Source organism: Necator americanus, chromosome I (genome assembly GCF_031761385.1).
Source record: "Necator americanus strain Aroian chromosome I, whole genome shotgun sequence".
NCBI lineage: Eukaryota > Metazoa > Nematoda > Chromadorea > Rhabditida > Ancylostomatidae > Necator > Necator americanus.
The window spans coordinates 19,924,053-19,943,167 of record NC_087371.1 but is presented as its reverse complement, the minus strand read 5'-3'; the positions used below and the strand labels follow the sequence as shown (position 1 = coordinate 19,943,167).

At 40.0% G+C, this 19,115-nt stretch overlaps 2 protein-coding genes across 3 annotated transcripts; one reads left to right on the top strand and one right to left on the bottom strand.

The window, feature by feature from the left end:
* Positions 1 to 6,532: 6,532 nt before the first annotated feature.
* Positions 6,533 to 8,358, bottom strand: RB195_006276 (uncharacterized protein; the record flags this gene model as incomplete). Its single annotated transcript, XM_064179281.1, has 2 exons — positions 6,533 to 6,726; positions 8,304 to 8,358. 2 exons carry the CDS (start codon positions 8,356 to 8,358, stop codon positions 6,533 to 6,535), a joined length of 249 nt encoding a protein of 82 aa, XP_064036246.1.
* Positions 8,359 to 15,291: 6,933 nt separating this feature from the next.
* Positions 15,292 to 18,951, top strand: RB195_006275 (uncharacterized protein; the record flags this gene model as incomplete). 2 transcript variants are annotated; one of them, XM_064179280.1, is made up of 5 exons in its annotated part: positions 15,292 to 15,373; positions 15,873 to 15,935; positions 15,993 to 16,063; positions 18,543 to 18,684; positions 18,794 to 18,951. In XM_064179280.1, 5 exons carry the CDS (start codon positions 15,292 to 15,294, stop codon positions 18,949 to 18,951), a joined length of 516 nt encoding a protein of 171 aa, XP_064036244.1. The 2 variants fall into 2 exon arrangements, with proteins under 2 accessions (XP_064036244.1, XP_064036245.1); XM_064179279.1 differs by lacking the exons at positions 15,292 to 15,373; positions 15,873 to 15,935; positions 15,993 to 16,063 and having other exon boundaries at positions 18,549 to 18,684.
* Between the last annotated feature and the right edge of the window lie 164 nt (positions 18,952 to 19,115).

Sequence of the window (19,115 nt, the reverse complement as noted above, 5' to 3'; positions counted from 1 at the left end):
TCCACCAATTTCAAGGTCAGAAAGTGGTTCAACAGCGCCGTCAAAAACAGGACTGCTATACGCCGCTGGCCGTACGATCAATATGCACCAAACGAACGCAAACATCAACGGGCCTCGTCGTGCTCGCTTCGGTCAGTCACCGCAGCGGTGATCTATCATCTTGACGCCTGCAGTTTTGCAGAATGGTAGAAAAACTGATCTATCTCAGAATATGACAGAAAAAGTGGGGTTGTTGCATTGTGGCCGGCTGTGAAGAGCTGTACCGAGCTCCATCGGTGCCGGCGCACAGCACAACTGAGCGAGGAGCGAGGAAAGCGAGAGGCGGGGCCGAGGCTCATGCGGAGCGCACGTGAACACAAAGCCAGGGTTGCAGAAGGCGGGGCAAACAACAAGAACGGGCCGAGTGCGAGGCGGGTAGCGGAGAGACTGAACGCTAGAGGTGGATGAACGCCGGCGTTGATCACGAAAAGCGTAGGTGTGTGTGGAACAATTGCTGTGAGTCATAGTTTTGACACGCAACGCTTTAGAACTCGGATGTAATCAGATTATTGTCAGTTGAAATTGAAATTCCGGATTTTCCGGCACGGGGTTCACGAACCACTCCGCCCGCCACATTCACGACAATGGGCACTTAGTAGGGATTTAGGCCGTGTGCGCACGCAAAAGTCATTGATCCAGCCCATATATTCAGGTTTTTGCGGACAATGATCTAGAAAAGTCACGGTTTGGATTAGCTGCAGAGTTGCTGATGTTCATGGACCGGCACCTGCAGAAGATAATTAGTTTCCTTTCATCCTTAACGGCCGAAGTTCCGATGATGGGGAAAAATTTTCGTTGTGATTGTGAAAAAGCGCTTGCTGTAGACAATTTGTTTTCAGATTTTTTAAAATCCGATGTTATGTATTGCGCACTTAACCTTTCATTCAATCATCAAACCCGAAGCGAATGAAAATGATAGATATTGATTCCCGCCATCGACTATGCACCTCAACCGGCCCTTTGGATGCCGCAAAATCTGGCTCTGAATCTCCAGTCGAAGCGTTTTTCTGGCTACAGGAATGATACTGGATTTATGACTCGTTTGGTAAACAGTTCACGTACAGCTGTTGGAGGGTGCTGCTGCTGTAAATAAGAGGAATCTTGAGGCGTTTTTATACCACTGCCTTAGGCGATGGTTATCCTACACTTCTAACATAGAAACGGCAGTGTTTCATGGATCTTTCTATTTCTCTGCCACGAGTCTTGTAACCAAAGAAAATTAAACAGCTAAGATTGGTCTACCCTCGAAGCACTAAAAAAATCCACATTTGTATCCTGAAGCTTTGAAAAATGGCTTCCTTACATTTTAAATTGTAAGTAAGCCGGGTAGCAAAATTTCACTTTGGAAAGAATGGACAATGTCGATGGAAGAACTTTCATTTCCAGATAAGAAAATTTAGAAAAAGAATCCTTCGTGAGTGGTTTTGCTAATTGTTTGCTTAGATATCTGACTAAAACTTTACAATTTTTACAACGGTACAACCAGGTGCGACTAGTACGTCAAGGATTAACCATGTATACTGGGAATGGCTCTTAGGAGGAGTTTCTCTCCAATTCACCGTGCGCCTCACATGTGAAACAATCAAAATTTCTATACGAAAACTGAACGGAACGACGATGCGTCTCAGTGACTGTTCGACGAAAAAGGAAGGAATTTTGAAGAATTTGCATGTTCCGGAATTTGTTTGTTGTTTTTGTTGTTTAATTTGTTTTCTTTGTTTTCTTCACGTAGTAGTTTATTCACCTTCCAATGTCTACTGGTCTAAAATTTAGCTTCCACATGAAGATGTCTTGGTTTTCCTGATCTCTGCTGAATGTTCCTTTTCGTAAATTTGTCAGAAATAATTCACGAATAATTGTAAATAATGAAGGTATGAATAATCGTGTTTTGAAATCAAAATCAATCAATTACGAAATCTATTTGTGTTCCTACATTATAACGCATACTATCTGCATGCTGTTAATCCCGTGACGGACGCAGTCACTGACATTTGCTTACGGAAATATTTCCCTTTCTGGAAAACTTTCCGGATATCTCGTCTTAGAGAAGAGAGAATTTCATTGTAGGATAATTCTGAGCCTTTGTTTATTTCGTCTGCCATCAAAATCACCAAAAAAATATCCGGAAAATACAGAGGAACTAGAGAGGTGTTTAACCTCTAGCAACATTTTCTGTTTATGATTACCATTGAGAATTAACCACAATAATTCTTCCCCATTAACATGAACTGATTTATACTTCTCTTTATTATTTCTCTTCCAGTTAATCGTTTATTTCATGTGATTTTTCGACTGCTTATGACGAATTACAGCGATAATTTCATCGTTGTATGCCATAATTACAGGCAAAATTTTTCTTTGACGAATTTATTTCGTTGGTTATACTTTGCTATTACATATTCACACTGATAACAATGGCTTTCAGCAGGGATTCGTGCGTCAGGCGGAAATCTTGCGAGTAAGACTAAGAATGTCTGGATTACTTTCGTTGAATTAACAAACAAAATTAAATTAGTGGGAAAAACATATGGAGAAAAGATAGTAATAACAAGTGACATCGATAGATTGATACAAATTTATATTTGAATAATTTATAAGTAATAAAGTGCAGTAATTTCTTCACATGTTTTTCATCTTCTCACAATGCACTACCAAGAGGTTATTTTTTTTATAAGTAAGAACGAAAACAGGGATCTACGCCAATCACAATTGTTATCTATAACTCACAAATTGTGTAATGTAGAACTAATAATAGAGACAACTGTCACAAGTCTTCTTGATTATAGGACATAGTGGATTTTTGGACAGATAAATAGTTGGAATATAACAGTGAACATGAAATATTTCCTTTCGCAGCCCTAACAGCTAAGCTATATTACATTTTAATCAGAAAGGCGTATAACCGTGCCCTGATATGATAACCGACTCCGCCTACTGACAGTTATGACTAGAACCTAGAAAAGGTCACGAATAGATTATGTATGCGAAGTCCCGGGTTGTTAGGTTGTTAGATCACAATCGGCTCATCTGAGTCCCAGCTACAACCCCGTAATCCTTGATAGCATGGAAGCGGCAGGAGCGGACACAGTTCCCAATTTCTTCTCTGGACGCATACATCGTTTTGTCGGTATTTCCCACCTTCCTTCAGTGAGCAATGAGATTTGCAGTGAAAAGCAGACTCATTTCAGGTTTTTTTCAAAAACACGAACGATGTACGGTGTACAGTCGAGGTGATGGAGGCACATCTTTCTCATTTTACCCATAAACATCTGCAGTTTCCGGAGAATAGACCAGAAACGCTTAACTACGTAACGTTTCACTCTCGCTTTTTGAAGAAATAAACGAATCAATCTAATTCTATTCCTAGAATCGTATCCTCGTAACTCGAAGCTTTAAATGCCCATAATTCAAAGGAAACCCTACCAAATTTAACCGCGTCGATGAACCCGGCGAATTCGTTTGAAACACCACTCTAGAACATTGGATGGAAGTCGTTCTTCAAGGCCATTTGAGGCGTCGTTCTTTGTTACATAATCGGTCTGTGTCTTTCGAATCAAAGGTCCTCCGTAATGCGCGAATTGTCGAACTGGTTCCTGACCATTAGTGATCTGAGTGAACCCGGAACGTACAATTCAGACGTTTAGATGTAGGTATCGACGCCAAAACAACCCTACGTCTGTTGATAATGAGTGCATGGGTTATTTATTGTCTGTTTCGATTCCGCTCGGTCATGCGTCACATTTGACGCAACCACACGAAGTGATTTTGACGTAAGAAACGATAATCATTGTGATCTTAGAGCTTCTTTCTGATGCGGGTGGGGGGCATGGGATCAAGGTCAAGTTCACTACGTGCCAAAAATTCACCGACCGCTGGTAAACAGGAACTTCACTTTGAAAGTCTATTTTTGCGTGAAAACATTCGAGATCCCAGAAACAGTACGGTTTTTACTACGCCCGCTCATTTCGCAAGGAATCACAGCCAGTCATTTACTTGCATTGAATGTGTCTTAAGTGGGAAGACGATAACGATGGTTTTTACAGGATTTTTATGACCGGCCTCTTTGATCATTTCCAGTACTTTTTTTCGTATCAAGAATCTTCTCCTTCTCTTCTAGACCTTCTAGCATCATCATCAAAGGTTTAAAGAAGAATGAGCTTCACTTCTCTCACCTTTCAGCTCACTGACAAATATTTCACTTTTGTTGACGATAAAATTCCGTTCGCTCTGGACGACAGAAACTACCGCAGATGAGAATATCATGTAGCAGTAAAATGGAGGACGTAGCTGATGACCCTTCGAACTCTTCTCATAAAAGTACGACGTCCAGTCTGTAATTTTCTCGGAACTGCAGCTCGAAATTTCCAGCCAGCACTATATTTCTGCAACTGAAAAATCCTGCAAAACGCGTTCCACTCGAGTCCAGCCGATGCCGCTTTTTTCGTGCGTCGGTCCTCGTCGTCGTTTTCACAGCAGCGACTCACTCGATGATGCTCTTTGCGTTAGCGCATGTGGATTTCACATGCGTTCACGTGGATCGAGCATGATGTGCACGTTATGAGTCAATTTGCACCGCTTAGGGAAACGTCCGTGATCATCGTCGTTAGCAGAGTGCGACCGAAACAGCTTGGTCGGTACAGTCAATGATGAGTCAACCGTACGGTCAACATTTCTTCACAGTGATGAGTTCGAAATCGAAAGTGGTATGGAAAAACCGGTGGATTTTGCTGTTCAGCTTCTTTTAGGCCCACATTCCGTGTGTTTGTGATTGCTGTATTTCGCAATATTCACAATCCCACGAATCGTCCAACCTATCCCACATTTCTAGCACGTGAATTGCAGGACCAGGAAATTGCTCTGCGATATTTTAGGATTCCGGGACTTGCTGCAGTGAGCGAATGATTCAAGGAGTTGCCAAACATCCCTCTCGCTAAACCAGTACCTTACTTATGGATTTAACCACATTCTAAAACAGTGTAGCGATTTTCTCACTAGATTGTTTGGCCCAGTCCAACGGCTCTCGAATGCAGGTTATATTTTTAATTTCACGAACAGAGAGTTAAATATCCTTGGAAAATACCACTTAAGGGAAATAAATGAAGAGGAAGGAAACCACAAAAAGATTTTTCAAGGTGGACTCATTTCAGCAAAGCGTGTGAGCTGAAGTGAAAGCAAGAAATTTTCTTAGATCAGCCATTTTGCTGTGAACTGTGGTAAAAATGGCGAACAGGTGGTATTTCAGAGTTCCAGAAAAGATCTTACATACTTTGAGAGTTTTTGGGGTTTAAATCATGAGATTTCAAAATGTCGTGAATTAATTCGAAAAAATATTAAAATATTGAATTCACTCATATTACAATTAGCTGTTCTTCTATTGTGAGGTTGAGCCGACTGTACTTCAGCTATCGATTCTAACAAAGTGTATTGTCATTTCTAGAACAAGGACGTCAGAGGACAATTACACCCTTGCAGTGCACCTCGTCCAAGTCTAGAGAAGTCAGACGTCCTTTAAAACTCGAAGATCCCTTAAAAAGTGAAATTCTTCGGATTTCTAAGTTCTACTACTAAATATCCTTTCTGATTATCCTTGACTCGCCGTAAAATACAGCATGGAGCTGCACTTTACGGAGAGTCAAGGATGATTAGAAAACGAACTAGGTTAGCTCAGATGTTCATACAAAAGTGAATTCAGATTTTAAGCACGTACTGTAAGTGTCTCAGGTGGTGTACGATCATAATATAATTGAAAATACAGATAATAGAAAAATGACAAATATAAAGAAAAAAGTTTAAAAAACTAGAATACATAGGACATAGTAGTAAATACAATTAATAATGCGTATTGTAATTGTGTATGTAACGTGATGCAATACTATTAAACCGAGAAGTTCCGCAACGGGTGTTTCACTCAAGTTCAGCACTCGCCAACTTTTGTCGTCGTTGTGGTCGTGCTAGAGATCCTGTACAGGTTCTCTTCGTAAGGCAGACAAGTGTAGGATCGCTCTGTGAGCTGTGAAAGCGATGAAGCGATGAAAACAATCCGAGTTGTTTTGATGTGAACGGCGATATGTTACGGATATTGCTTGTACTCTTGTTATTTTTAGTCAAAGGCCTAGGTCTTTGAGGATAAATTGTTTCCCGTTGAGCTTCGGTTTATAAACGATATCTCAATGCCATGTGCCCAGGTAAACAGGCAGTCAAAAAATTCAGGGTTGTCTCATGTCACAAATCTCAGCCCCAAGTTGCATGAGATAGCCACAGCCGCGCGAATTTTCTGTTGTCCACGTGAAATTCGCTTGCCGAGTTGTTTCCGTCCTCGTCCTCCTCCGCCACCGCCGAGCCTCGACGGCCGCTACGTTGACGGCGGCTCCAGTTGATCGCGAAAAATTCCGCAGTAACAAGGATCAGCTTTCACTCGTATGTCCACTACTTTTACTCGAAAAAAAAAACATACTTTTTCAGTAGAAAGCTGCATTACTCATTAGTAGCTGGCTCAGATGTACTTTTTCTGGAATGTTTCGGAACTAAATTTAGGAGTCGGTGATTGGGAACAGAGAATTCGAGAATGTGGGGCGTAAACATTTTTATCGACTTGTAACTGAGGCAGAGTTCCAGTGTGAAGGCTGTACGAAAGATCGGATTCATTGAAAAAAGGTGTCTTTACAATGGAATTGAGGGACATCCAATCTAAAACAAATTTACGGAAAATTTTTCATACGGAGGATCTGAGAACACAATGTTTGTGCCCTCTACTTCTTAATAGATCTTTAATTAAACCTATTCGAATTCGTCTATTCCCATCATTATTTATTTATTTATTTATTATTTATTATTGCTATTACTGTTTTTAGTATTACCATTAATATTAGCATTTATATTATTACTACTGACTACATAGATAATTAACATTACTCGATTACTCCATTGATATTAATTAGTTATTATTCTAGCCTTTACTTCCTACAAAGCACACTTTTTATTTCCATTTCATTCCATGCAATGAACAATTGGAGTAAACCAAAAATCCACAAAACTGGCGTCAATTCATAAAAGTTTTGCTGGTGTTGCACGAGTTTGTTTTTCCACCGAGATTGATTCCTCATTCACACGAAACGAAACGAGGCTTATCTTCGTGTGAAAAGGTGGGGGTTGCGTGAGTTTACACCCAACGCTCGAAGAAAAAAGGCCAACAGAAAATAAATCAGAAATAGTCAAGAAAAACCCGAAAGGATTCAAATCACGGTGATCTTATAGGTAGATAGATGTGAACAAAAAATCGGTAAAGCAAAATTCACATAAGAAATCATCTCTCCTTTCTGGAGACTTTCGAAAATTTGGAAAGAAAAGTGCGATGATACTTCTGTCAAGTAACTCAAAAGCTGATAACAGAGAACACTGATTGAATTTTACGAGCTTTTTTCGAGGCTGTAAAGCGGCGTCACAATCTAGAGTTCGTTAAGTTGATTATACGACTTTTCCCTACTTTTCTCAGGTAGAATCAGTTCGGCAGAGTTTCCACTGGGTTTTGTGGGGAAATTGTGGCAATAGTTTTAAACCTGAGATGACAGCTGCCGCTACCTTCATTGTCAGCGCACTTTCATCACCTCGTTTTCACTTATTAATCAGATTCGCGTCAAAAATTTGTATGGAGGTTTACTTTTGAACAAATCTATGTGAAATGAGTGATATTTAAACATGGATAGTACGTTACTACATTATTGTATGCTGATATTATTGCAATATCTTTGCACATTACTTTACTATTATTGCAGATTCTATTGTTGAACGCGATTAAATACGTAAATATACCACTATTTAACAATTGCTAATCAGCAGATATTGATATTAGATATTGTTAGTACTGTAATGTTACTATAAATGTTACTGCATATACTGTAATATAACTGTAAATGTTACTATCAAGGATAAAGTGCACGGCGTTGATCGATCCCTATGGGGATGCGCCTACGCGTTCGAGTTCAACTCAGATTTCGTTTGAGGTTTATGAACCCGCGCGCAGCCCTACAATGACTTGTGGGGGCTAGCCGATGTGTCACGTCAGTGTTTTTGCCCTCCAGACAAGTCTGGTACCAACTCATCGACCCCTTATGGATGAAAGGCTTGGTTTGCACTGGGGCGGATTCGAACTATCAGCCGTGCAGCTACAACGGACCTCTAACCGACTGCGCTACACCCGCCCATTAAAACACATTACGGAAATTAATGCCGTACTACAGCAAACTTAAACAAAATCTTGAATATACCTTCATTACTAGTGAGTTCAACGGACGAGCCATCCGTATCAGCCTCATCATCCATGAACTTTTCTCGTCCGATGAAACAGAACTGTCTAACTTCGAATTTATGGAGTAGAGATAGTTTATGAGCAAAAATATGAAATTATCATGCATGGAAACGAAATCACCTTTTGCTGCCCGTAATAGAGTGCTTTCGTTTTGAGAATTGAATCAAATAATATGCTCCTCATATCCCTACCCACTGTAGAAGGTTTCTAATTTAATGTCTTTCATTCTCTTACCTAATGATCTCTTACTAATCCAATCTTAATATATACTCTTGAAAACTGCACAGATTACGATTTGCGGCCAATGAGAACATTTTCATCTGTTCGCCCTATCATTTACGGCCGCCATACGGCGATGCCAATTAGTTTTCGCATGAACAACTATAGAGAATCTAATAGCGAAAAACTAGACTTCCATTCCGATTAGACTGGACATAACGAAGCGAAAAGTTATGTGTCGTTCCCATTGTAGCATTTCAAATGCTTCTTGCACAACGGGTTCCAGATTACGGGGATTATGTAGAAAAAATGCAGATAGAATGGCATGATTTTTAATTTGTGATAGGGGAAGAAAAACTAAAACCGTCAGACTGGGAAGACTAATCTGTTGTGACTTGCAAAACCAGTAATATTGGGCTACTTTATCAAATACTCACGTGGGCCTTACACATCGGGTCCTAATGGAATCGTAGACACATCAGTCACTTTCTCCCACATTATTTCATTGAAAATTGGCATAAATCACTAGCGGACAGGATCTAAGGGTCTCTTTTTGAGAAGGATAAAAAGAAGATTTATTAGGGAAGTAAAAGTAGAAGAGTAGTATAATCGAAGTAATATGTATGACATAGTAATTGTGAAATGAAGTCACTGGTTCCATAACAGTTTATAGTGGAAATTCATTAAACCTCATTAACTTTCTAAAGGTTAGTTGAAAGATTGAAAATTTCTTGCTAATTTGTAAATTAATTTAATACAATTTTCAGAGCAAGTTTTCAAATCCATGCAATCACCAGTGTGTGGGCATCAATGAATGGGGGATAGCATGATAGCTAGGACAAAATACTACGCATAATTAAATAATTATATACATTACAAAACATTATTTTTAGTTTCAAGCGTATGACAGTAATATATGACATCAACATTTCGCTTTCAAATCCACAATGTGTTGACAATATGGAAATTGGACAACAAGGGTTCGAGACCCCACTGAGTCAAATTTCAAGAACTAGAAACTTGAAACCACTTCCAAAAAATAAAAAAATCTATTACAAGTAGCTTTTTAGAAGTAGGTTTAGTGATTGATAAAAGCTCAGGTTCTGTGCATATTGTTAGGACTGCAGATAACTTCCTGATATGAGGACCTAATGAAATACTCTGGGTGGAATTTCATAGGGGAAGGCTTGCGCTACGAGACAGTCAGGTCGGTCGAATGAGACCATCCAGTTTGTCCGGAATCCAGATGGGACAATCTTAAAGGTTTTGCGACTTCTTTATTCTTCCCATCTAAATTTTGAGAGAAATATCCCGAGAAGAAGAAATTTGGGGTTTCCTTAGTCTCTCTACAAACTCTCATAACCCGGAACAACTTAATGATATGCAGATCTCCTTCCAGTACTTCCTAGCCGAGGATTTTCTTTATAAGATTTTATAACACGCAATTTTAAGTAGCTTGCCGGCCTGCCTAGCGAGCAGGAAAAACAGTGGCATGACTATTTTGTAGAGGAAACCTTCTTCTCTGGAGAACTACTTAAAATTTTTCTTTTGGTCCTTTCCTTTCCTTTGTTTTTCTTTTTTGACCAGGTTCTTCGCGATTTCTCAGGCCTAGCAATGTGCACGGAATCCGAGCTTTGTTGATAATTAAATCCCGTTAAATCCACTTTCAAACTGCTGAAAGCTACGTACAATTAAATTATTAATCTTCAAGGAGAAGTTCCAATTTCCTGTTTTCTTGCGACAATTTGACTCAGCGTTGTGTTGAACCTGCGTCGTCCCGTTTCACGTTCGCGAGACAAAAGGTTGGTTTTTTCGTGTGTTTTTTAGTGGTAATTCAACCTCTGCACCTGATTCTTTTTTTATGTGCTTCAATTATATTTGTGACATGTGCTTTAGTTATTTTTAATGATAAGTCAGTATAAGTCAGTATACTTTAGGACAAAAATAGGCTAGATAAAAATTAAAATATTTCAAGACCTCAGCAAATTTGCCTCTTCTGCTACTCGGTGTTTCTTCGCTTCTGTCAGCTACCGGATTTCACGTTTGCCATTTACTCATCGGCCAATTTTCGACTTTGGTTGTTCCAAACACGCGAACATTTTGGATATTTTGAATTGGCAACAACCGAAGACCCTGACTATAAAATATGGTTGTGGTATTCACTAGTAATTGATGACACGAATAGAACTATATTACTCAAACTAGTATGTTGTAAAAATACGTAAAATATTCATTTAAATAAGCTATGAATTTTTTTAGTACATCATCCCATCTAAAGCCTCATCCCTATGCGATCTGGGGAAAAACAACTTAATCTCTGATAATGTAGACAGACATAAGAAAAACATCGTCTAAAAATACTTAACATCATTGTTTCTTGTTTCTTCAAGAGTACAGCTTCTCAGGAACTCAAGACGACTCAATCTAACGGATTTTTCTCTAACGTCAGATTGTTTTCAGTGCATTCGTATGTACTCCCATTTGCACTTCGTGAGATAATCTCAATTTATTTCTTCCCGCGATTTTCGATTTCTAATCACACGAGGATTTTGTTTTTGCTCTGGATCATAGAGAGTTTGGTTGGGATAGCTGCAGTCTTTGATGCTTTGATGTCACCTTGAAAACGACTTTATTCTGCGAGAGATCCGACAACTCTAAAATCTCATTTCGTCTGTAGAGGTAGTGGAATGCTAATAAAGGAAGAGAATAGATCCATAGCGTTGGTTGGAAATAAGGTTTCTTTTGAAACTCGCTGACGAATTTTAATTCGTAGTTCCAAACGTGATTGGTTATGTTCTTGGAAGGTGTATGTCCGGGAGATTTAGCGCTTTCTACTACTCCACACTATTCAGAGATCCTAAAATTCTTGAAGAACTTCAACGTCAATAGGCCAGCTTCGAGATATTGTTTTTCGACTCGAAATTTGTTGCTTTATTTGATTCCTGCTAATTCTGAAGCAAGAAATTCTAAAAGTGCCTTGACCGAGATTTTTGGATGAAGAGGACATTTTTCGTGATCTCTATTACCTGAAAATCCTAAAGAAGAAGGGGAAGCCGCACATCGACAAAAATGTTGAGGTTACTGTTGGTGAGTACCACAAGAGGGCGGATACTACTTTGAGTTTTTTGCTGTAGTGAATAAAACACAGACAACTTTCAGTATAGAGTTTACTGTGGATGGTGTAGCCCAGCGTTACGAGGCTGCTGCCCCACGATGACTCGACATTAGCCAAGGCCAACCGATCAGTTCATTCCTGCGGGATCAAAAAATTTCTACCAGATCTGACTCGGAGCCTAAAACCGCTAAGGTGATGAGAAGGTTGCAAGTCACTGTATGGGTTCCATACCTAGTCATAAACTTTAAACGATTCTGAATTGAAGCCAAACGCGATAATTAATTCCAAAGAGGTTGATTAACCTCAGCCTTTATTCGCTTGCATTTTTTACGCCCGCGGAGATTTTCTACTATCAGCAGGAGAGCAATTTTTTGCACACTCGTTTTCCAAGTGCCGATGCACAAACAGGTACTGTTCATAACAACGAGAATAATCGCATACGATCAAGAACAACCGCCGAGAACCATTTAACCCTGTCACATCTTATATCGTAGATTTTTAGCGAACTGTTCATTGCTCGCCAGTTCAGTTAATCCTAAACCCGATCAATTCGCAACGGTTTCTAACATTTCACAATTCGTCGAGAAAAAATGTGACTGAGCGTCGCTGCGCGAATTGTCCTTTTTTACGACGAGACGGCAACGATTCATCCACTAAGGTTTCACTGACAGCAATCCAAGCCTTTCACCGCGAAAGAAACAGAGTGCGTCGTCTTTTTTTTATTTGGAAGCGACATTAATAATCAGTTTCGGCCGAGACGTTCCAACGTTTTTCTCTCGGTGACAATTTTCGGAGATTGAATGATGGTGATGTTTTGTGGTGAAAGGCATATACGCAATACACCATCCGAACGTCACGTAAATTATGTGCGGTTTTTGCCGAAACTTTTTTTTCTGAAGCTATGTGCGTTCAGTCAGATAAGACGGGTTGCGACCTTGGCGGGATAGGGCGGTGCTGGTGGTAGTAGGGGTGGTGGAACATGATTCTCAGCAATTCTCAATCTTTTCAAACGCGCAAACCCACAAGCGTTTGAAAAGCGATCCCGGCTAGGCACCAGCCTGTTGCAACACTTCAAGGATTAATGAGCCATCAGAAGTAAAGACGAAAATCCTGAACAAAAAGATCGTCGACGTAACCAAGTAGCCAATAGCAGACGGCCTCGTCATTTTTTCTCGGCTGCACTTTTCCGACATTCTATGGATTTTTCCCGTCCAGCGTCCCGCAACTTTTCTTATGCATTTGCAGCGATACAGAAACGATTATTTGGAAGGATTTATTAAAAGGGTAAAAGGGGAGGGAGGGGTTGCTTGGAGAATACGAGGTTCTTTTCTCAGAGATGAAATTGATCTCTTTAATGCATTGATTAGGAAGAAAATTAAAAATAATTTTCAAGAATTTAAGAACACAAAATACTACAACTAAGTTCGTTTTGGTTCTTCCTTGTTCATTTAAGATGCGAAAATTCGTTTCCTGGGTTGAGCTTCGGTGTAAAATGTGACAGAGTTGTGGTTTGAGGCAAGCCTCATGTCTCGTGGTGAATGGTGCAGAGCGTGAATATGAATCTTTGCGAGGAAATTTCACATTGATGAGGTTACATAACCGTATAGGTAGATACGTTGTTGAGCACCGGGCGCCAAACCAAACCGTAGAGGTTTTTTTTTGCTTTTTGTAAAACCCTATACAAGTCATACCGAATACAATACTTGTACAAATGATACCAGAGTTCCGGATACCAACGGATATCACAAAATGTGTGGAGGAGATAATCTAACTCTCTTCGTAGTGGCTACAATGACTACCTCAGCTTTCAAAATGTGAATGAAAAACCGTCAGAAACGGCTTACCTTTAGAAGTACCAAAGTGTTGTCACTGAACTTCTTCGTGTTTCTGGAATTTCAAGAATAGTCTTAACCGTTGATAAGATGACCGCAAGTTGAGTGTTCGCGCGCGGGGAGTACTAGATCTGAGGACAAATTTTTCTGGATATTACTTTAATGGAAGTATTTTACTTTATTCCCTGATTCGTTTAGTTATTATAAAGAGAGTTTAATCTGCTTATCAGTCTTATTATTTAAACCAGCTGCAATGCATATTTGGCTTTTTTTTGGGATGTATGTATTCATTCAAAGTAGCCTTTCTGCCCCATGTTATAGTAAAGTTCAGGATTTTGATTCGATTGAGCATTTTTACATTACTGTTACATAAAACTGGGTGACTTTTCTCCTTAATCATAAGAATTTTCTCTTTTGCGATACGCTGTTACACCTGTGCCCGTAAAAACTAACTTAGTTTTCAACAACGACGACGGATCATTTATCCCGGAGAAAAATCAGCTTATGAGTCTCCGACAGAAAATCAAAGGCACCGGTAAGAGTGCGACAAATAAGGCAATACAAAAAAGTCTCAAATGTAAATTAGTCATATAATTGGAGAAAGAGGGAATGGAGGAATGACAAAAATAAACATGGATCAAGTAGTGGGATTAGAGAAAGAGAAGAAAATATCATGAAAAATAGAAATGGAGGGGTAATGTGTGGAGGAGCAACCCTATCGATTCAGGAAAAGAAAGACGAATGAAGATTTCTCTGTGGACAAAAGCAGCAGCAGATTCGTAGTGTTAAATGCAAAATGCTCAGATGATGCCGTTTACTGATCCGGAGAAGCCGGATACGAATTTCTGAAGTCCACAACTGCAAGGGTCTAAGCTGGTTTACATATTTTACATTGCAACACATTAATCAAATTACCTACTGTAAAGAAACTTGGTGGTTCTGCTATGAGAGCAGAGAATTAAGAGTGTGAACGGGCAGAAATGGCTATGCGCAAAACTGCAGCACGTCCCTCCCACTCCGCTCCTTTGGAGTTGCTATTGACCGGCGGTTGGGTCCTGGAGTGAAACCCAAGGGTCGATGCATACTTTGACCTCCTTTCTCTGATTCCTATTACTTACTGTATATAGTAATACTGTTTTGATAATGGGTAGATGGAAGGCATAATACTGTACACTTGTTTGTTGTACTACTTTTGCTTTTTACTTTTTCTCAATAACGAGAAGAAAAAAAAACCAGACATTTTTGGGGAGTCAAGGATTCTACGGATCAATCTGTCCAACTCCCTTTGAAAAACTCATTTTCACGTAAGAAGTGGAGATGGGAACGATGTCTCCGGACTAAATCCTCATGGACGTTTTCTAACGACATTTCACTGCTATGTTTCTTTTTACAACGCACTTCCTGGTTTATAAAAACCAATTTTTCGAATTGCATCACCAACCCCATTTGCGTAGAGTATGATGTCCCGATCATCTCCGAAGATGGAAATGTTTTCAAACGAAATACGTTCTCAATCAAATTATCACCTTGCTCGCGAAATGCACGAGCGCATCTGTTTTTTGGTCCTTAGTATCAGTGACAGATAGGAGCCATGTGACCATGAAGAAGGACGCATCCGCTCGACTAAAAGTCAGCAGGGAACGAAAAAAGATGTGATGATTAGTTCGGAAAAGAAACAGTTGGACCGTGGACTGTTAGCGGAAAATGTAGTTCAAATTTAAAAAATGAAAGAGATCGGAACAAGTTCCCCTCAAGTTTCCTTGTAATTGTGCAGAAAAGAAATGTGGAAGGAAAAATCATCGAAGAAACACAACAACGGACGAAATGGAAGCAGAAAGAGTGCTGGGACCTCACATTTCCACGGTATACTATCAGAGCGAATAAAAGACGGAAAACCAGTGAACCAAAGAGAAAAATAAATACTTTTAAAATACTAAAATAACAAAGCCATTTGGACAGCTGCCATTCAGAAAAGAACGTTTTGTGTACGACGCGACCTTCAAGAAAGCACGTAGCGTTCGTTCACTCTGCTGCACTTTTTCCCTAATCGTACCCTTTGCTTTACTGAGAAAACTCTACTAATGGCTTAGCACTGGGCACCATTAGCCGTGATCAGGATTTACATGAAGGCAGCGCTTCACGAGACTGATGCTGGCGTAATAGACAGACACTGAATAGACAGAGGTGGGGCTGTGGTTCACGAGTATGAGCCTGGTCACACTCAATTCCGTTTAGTAATCCTGGAACAAGCATGTGACACAGCTCCGTGCGCTCCTGTCTCCCCAACGATGCAACTTATTAGACGGCAAAATGCGGGCAACTCTTTCGTCTTCTCTTCTTCCACCTATGCGAATAAAATAAGCAGCAAAACTTGCCCACCCGTATTATCATCGACGATTTGCGTTCTGCCAGCATTCTATTACTCGTAATTAGTTGCATCGTTTTCAGACAGAAGGCTTTTTCAAACGTAGATATTTTCCAGTATTGGTATTGGGCGTTGAGCGTGAACGCGCTCGTAGCCGTGATCTACACTTCTGCAGCTATCTATACATGGTGAGATCCAACATCGTCAATAATTCCGTGATAAGTTGCATTTAAAAGGTTTTCATCAGGAATGCATTTATCTATAACGATTTCTTAATAAGAAGTACTAGTAGAACCGTTTGAAGTTGGGGGTGGTTATGGTATCCTTAAGTATCGAGAAAAGGAAGTTAGATTCTAAGGAAATCCTAAGTCAGATCTGGGGACTCGAGCAGAAATGGGTAGATTTTATTCTTCACCACTCTTTTTCTCTAGAAAACGCTATTATTGTTGTTCGTGCTAGCTCATTATTACTTAATTACTGATCATAGGACTACTATTGATTGATCATAAAATGGATATGTATACAGATGCTGCACAAAAATAAGGATGTATGCGCACGTGAAGAATCCACGAGCATTGCTGTGCTCCACTCGAATCGCTAGATGCTTAATCTTATGGACAAACAAGCGACGCTACTAAAACTTAAGGGATTGTGTGTGAGAAGCACCTTAAGCGATAAAACGTTCGAAGTGAAGCAGTGACGCCCGGATTTCAACATTTTGTTTCGTGATTATTTCTTTCTGGTTTCCTTTTTAAGCGTTCATAGCGCCAATTGAATAAATGTTTTTTTTTTGAAGTCCTATTGGTGATGTATTGGCATTTCCTGGTTTGTTCGCCAGTTTGTTCATCTGTCAGACGAGCGGGCGCAAAGAGCCAAGAGTCCAAAGGTGAAGCTGTCCAGAGTTCTTCGTTGTACTCGAATGTTTGCCATGCTCAGAGAGTTTTCGCGGCTGGGGAAACCCAGAAATCAGCTTTTGTGTGTGCTGCGACTTCTTGAAAACGATCAGCAAAGGGTGGTTCTTGCACTTGGCGGACGCACGTAATGAATGGATGTCTCAGGGTCGAATAATGAGGTTCTCAGATCCATGCGATGTTCGTTCTATGCGCTAAACATGCGTGTTGGTTGCTTACCATAGATCCTCAGACTCCGCATTCCTCGGAGAAGTGGATTGAATGAGTTACGCTAATGAATTCACGCTAGTCGGATGACGGCAATGTCGCCATCTCCCTACATTTACGCAAGAAGGGAGCCGTTCGAAGAGTTATCTAATTAGTTGGCTTGAGAACGCCTACGACTGTTCAAGGATTAGGAAGCACATTGAGATAAATGAAGGACAAAGTGCACGGGTTTGTTCAATCCGTATGGGGATCCGCCTACGCGTTCGACTTTAATCCGGAACATCTAGATCGCCGGATGATTTCTGAGGTTTATGAACACGCCTGCACAAGGACTTGTGGGCGCCAATGTGTCAGACCACTGCTTTTATCCTCCCATGCAAGTTCGGTGCACATTTATCGGAGGTTTGATTGGCACCGTAGCAGCGAAGCACATTTAAAAAATGGAAACAGCGATCGTAGAAGAGTTAGACGCAAAATTGGAGAGATTCAAGGATTTCAGTTCTCGTTATTTCTTACATTTCTCGTACTTTTCTTAGATTTCCACTACTCTTCAAAAGCACCACACAAAAGTTGAAAATCTTGCTTTATTGTAACATATTTCCCTGCAAAGATTCGGTGCAGTATCCTTGATGAATAACATTTCCAACACTCCCATAAGAATGAAGAACACTGTAAGAAAACTAGCTATTCTTCTAAAAACGACATAAAAGTAGAAAATACTACATGTTCTGGGTCCGAATTGATAGAGAATCGAGTTTTTCTCCATTTGTTTTCCACAGAATCTAAACATTTAATCGATTATCACAATCCCAAAAGAATCGCTGGAGCCCTTTCATAAAACCATAATTTCGCTTTTAATTTCGCTAGTGAACGTTCCTTAATTTCCTGCCTCTAAAAATCCTTAATTAGCATAGCTTTATTCATGCAGATATGTGCAGTGGAGTAAACTTTTTTTGCTCAGTTGGAAATCTTAAAATTCAAATGGGACATCAGATTTCTCATTCTCTGGACTCTTCACATCTGCAATTCTCCAAATCTTCAAATCAGAGTCGGCAGCACATGGACCTGAGAAGAAGATTTTTGTGAAAGAACAGATCCAATGAATCACCAGGAGGTGGATCCATTTCTGATTGTGTCGACTCAACAGCGGGAGCTGTTCGCGTGCCTTTTTTCCGGCATTTGGGCAGGGCATTCACATCGAAAACAACTACTTGGGGCAATTAAAGGAATTTTGTCCTCTCTCAATAATGAAAGATTGTTGCTTCAATCGTATAGGAATTCAATAACATAAATTTAATATGTAATAAGTAATAATAGAATAATGTAGCATGAAGTACGAGGGTAAATAACAGGGAATTAGAAGTAAAATAGTAGCTTGTGATAGCAAATAACTACGGAAAAAAGTTTAGGTTACTGGATTTTTCCTTCTAAGTCAGACCTCACTGGTGAAAAGGGAATTGAGCAAATCTATGAGTTTGTGAAGCTTCTTTGCTTCACTTGATGGTTGATTCGTAAGCGTGTTGCTGCTAAGTTCTTACAATGTTTTTAGGCAAGAATGCTCAGAATCGCTAGCATCTGTGTTAACTCAGGCAACCGCGACGCTTCACCACGCTCTCCTGCCCAGTGCACGTGTTCTTCCTCTAGCGCCAGGATAAACCTCGTTGCGCTCCTCCCTCATATCATAAACACTGGCAAGTGGACTCTCTACTATTCATATTTTCATTCACTCGTTATCATTATTTTATTACTATTTGCTCACACTGTTTATTTATTTATTTCTGTGCTCAAGGTGCTCTATAGGATTGGATAAAAGAAGCAAGAAAATGCAGAACAAAACAGGAAATGCGAGTGTCCTACAGAAATCTAGCAACAAACGCCAGGCAGGAGCTGATCCTTGCACTCAGTTGTCATTTGTCTCTAATATTACCTCTGTCTTTCTCCATTATGTTACTTATTAGTTTCCTTCTCGCGTTTTATTCTCTGCTTTCTGACGTAGTGCTATACAATGCATCCAAAAGGCACCTTATCACTGCATGTCGCTTCTCCTGTTAACCACGTAGCCTTCGTTAAAAACAAGTACTAATCTGTGGGCAGAAGACAACGTCAAGTACTTAGAATTCCC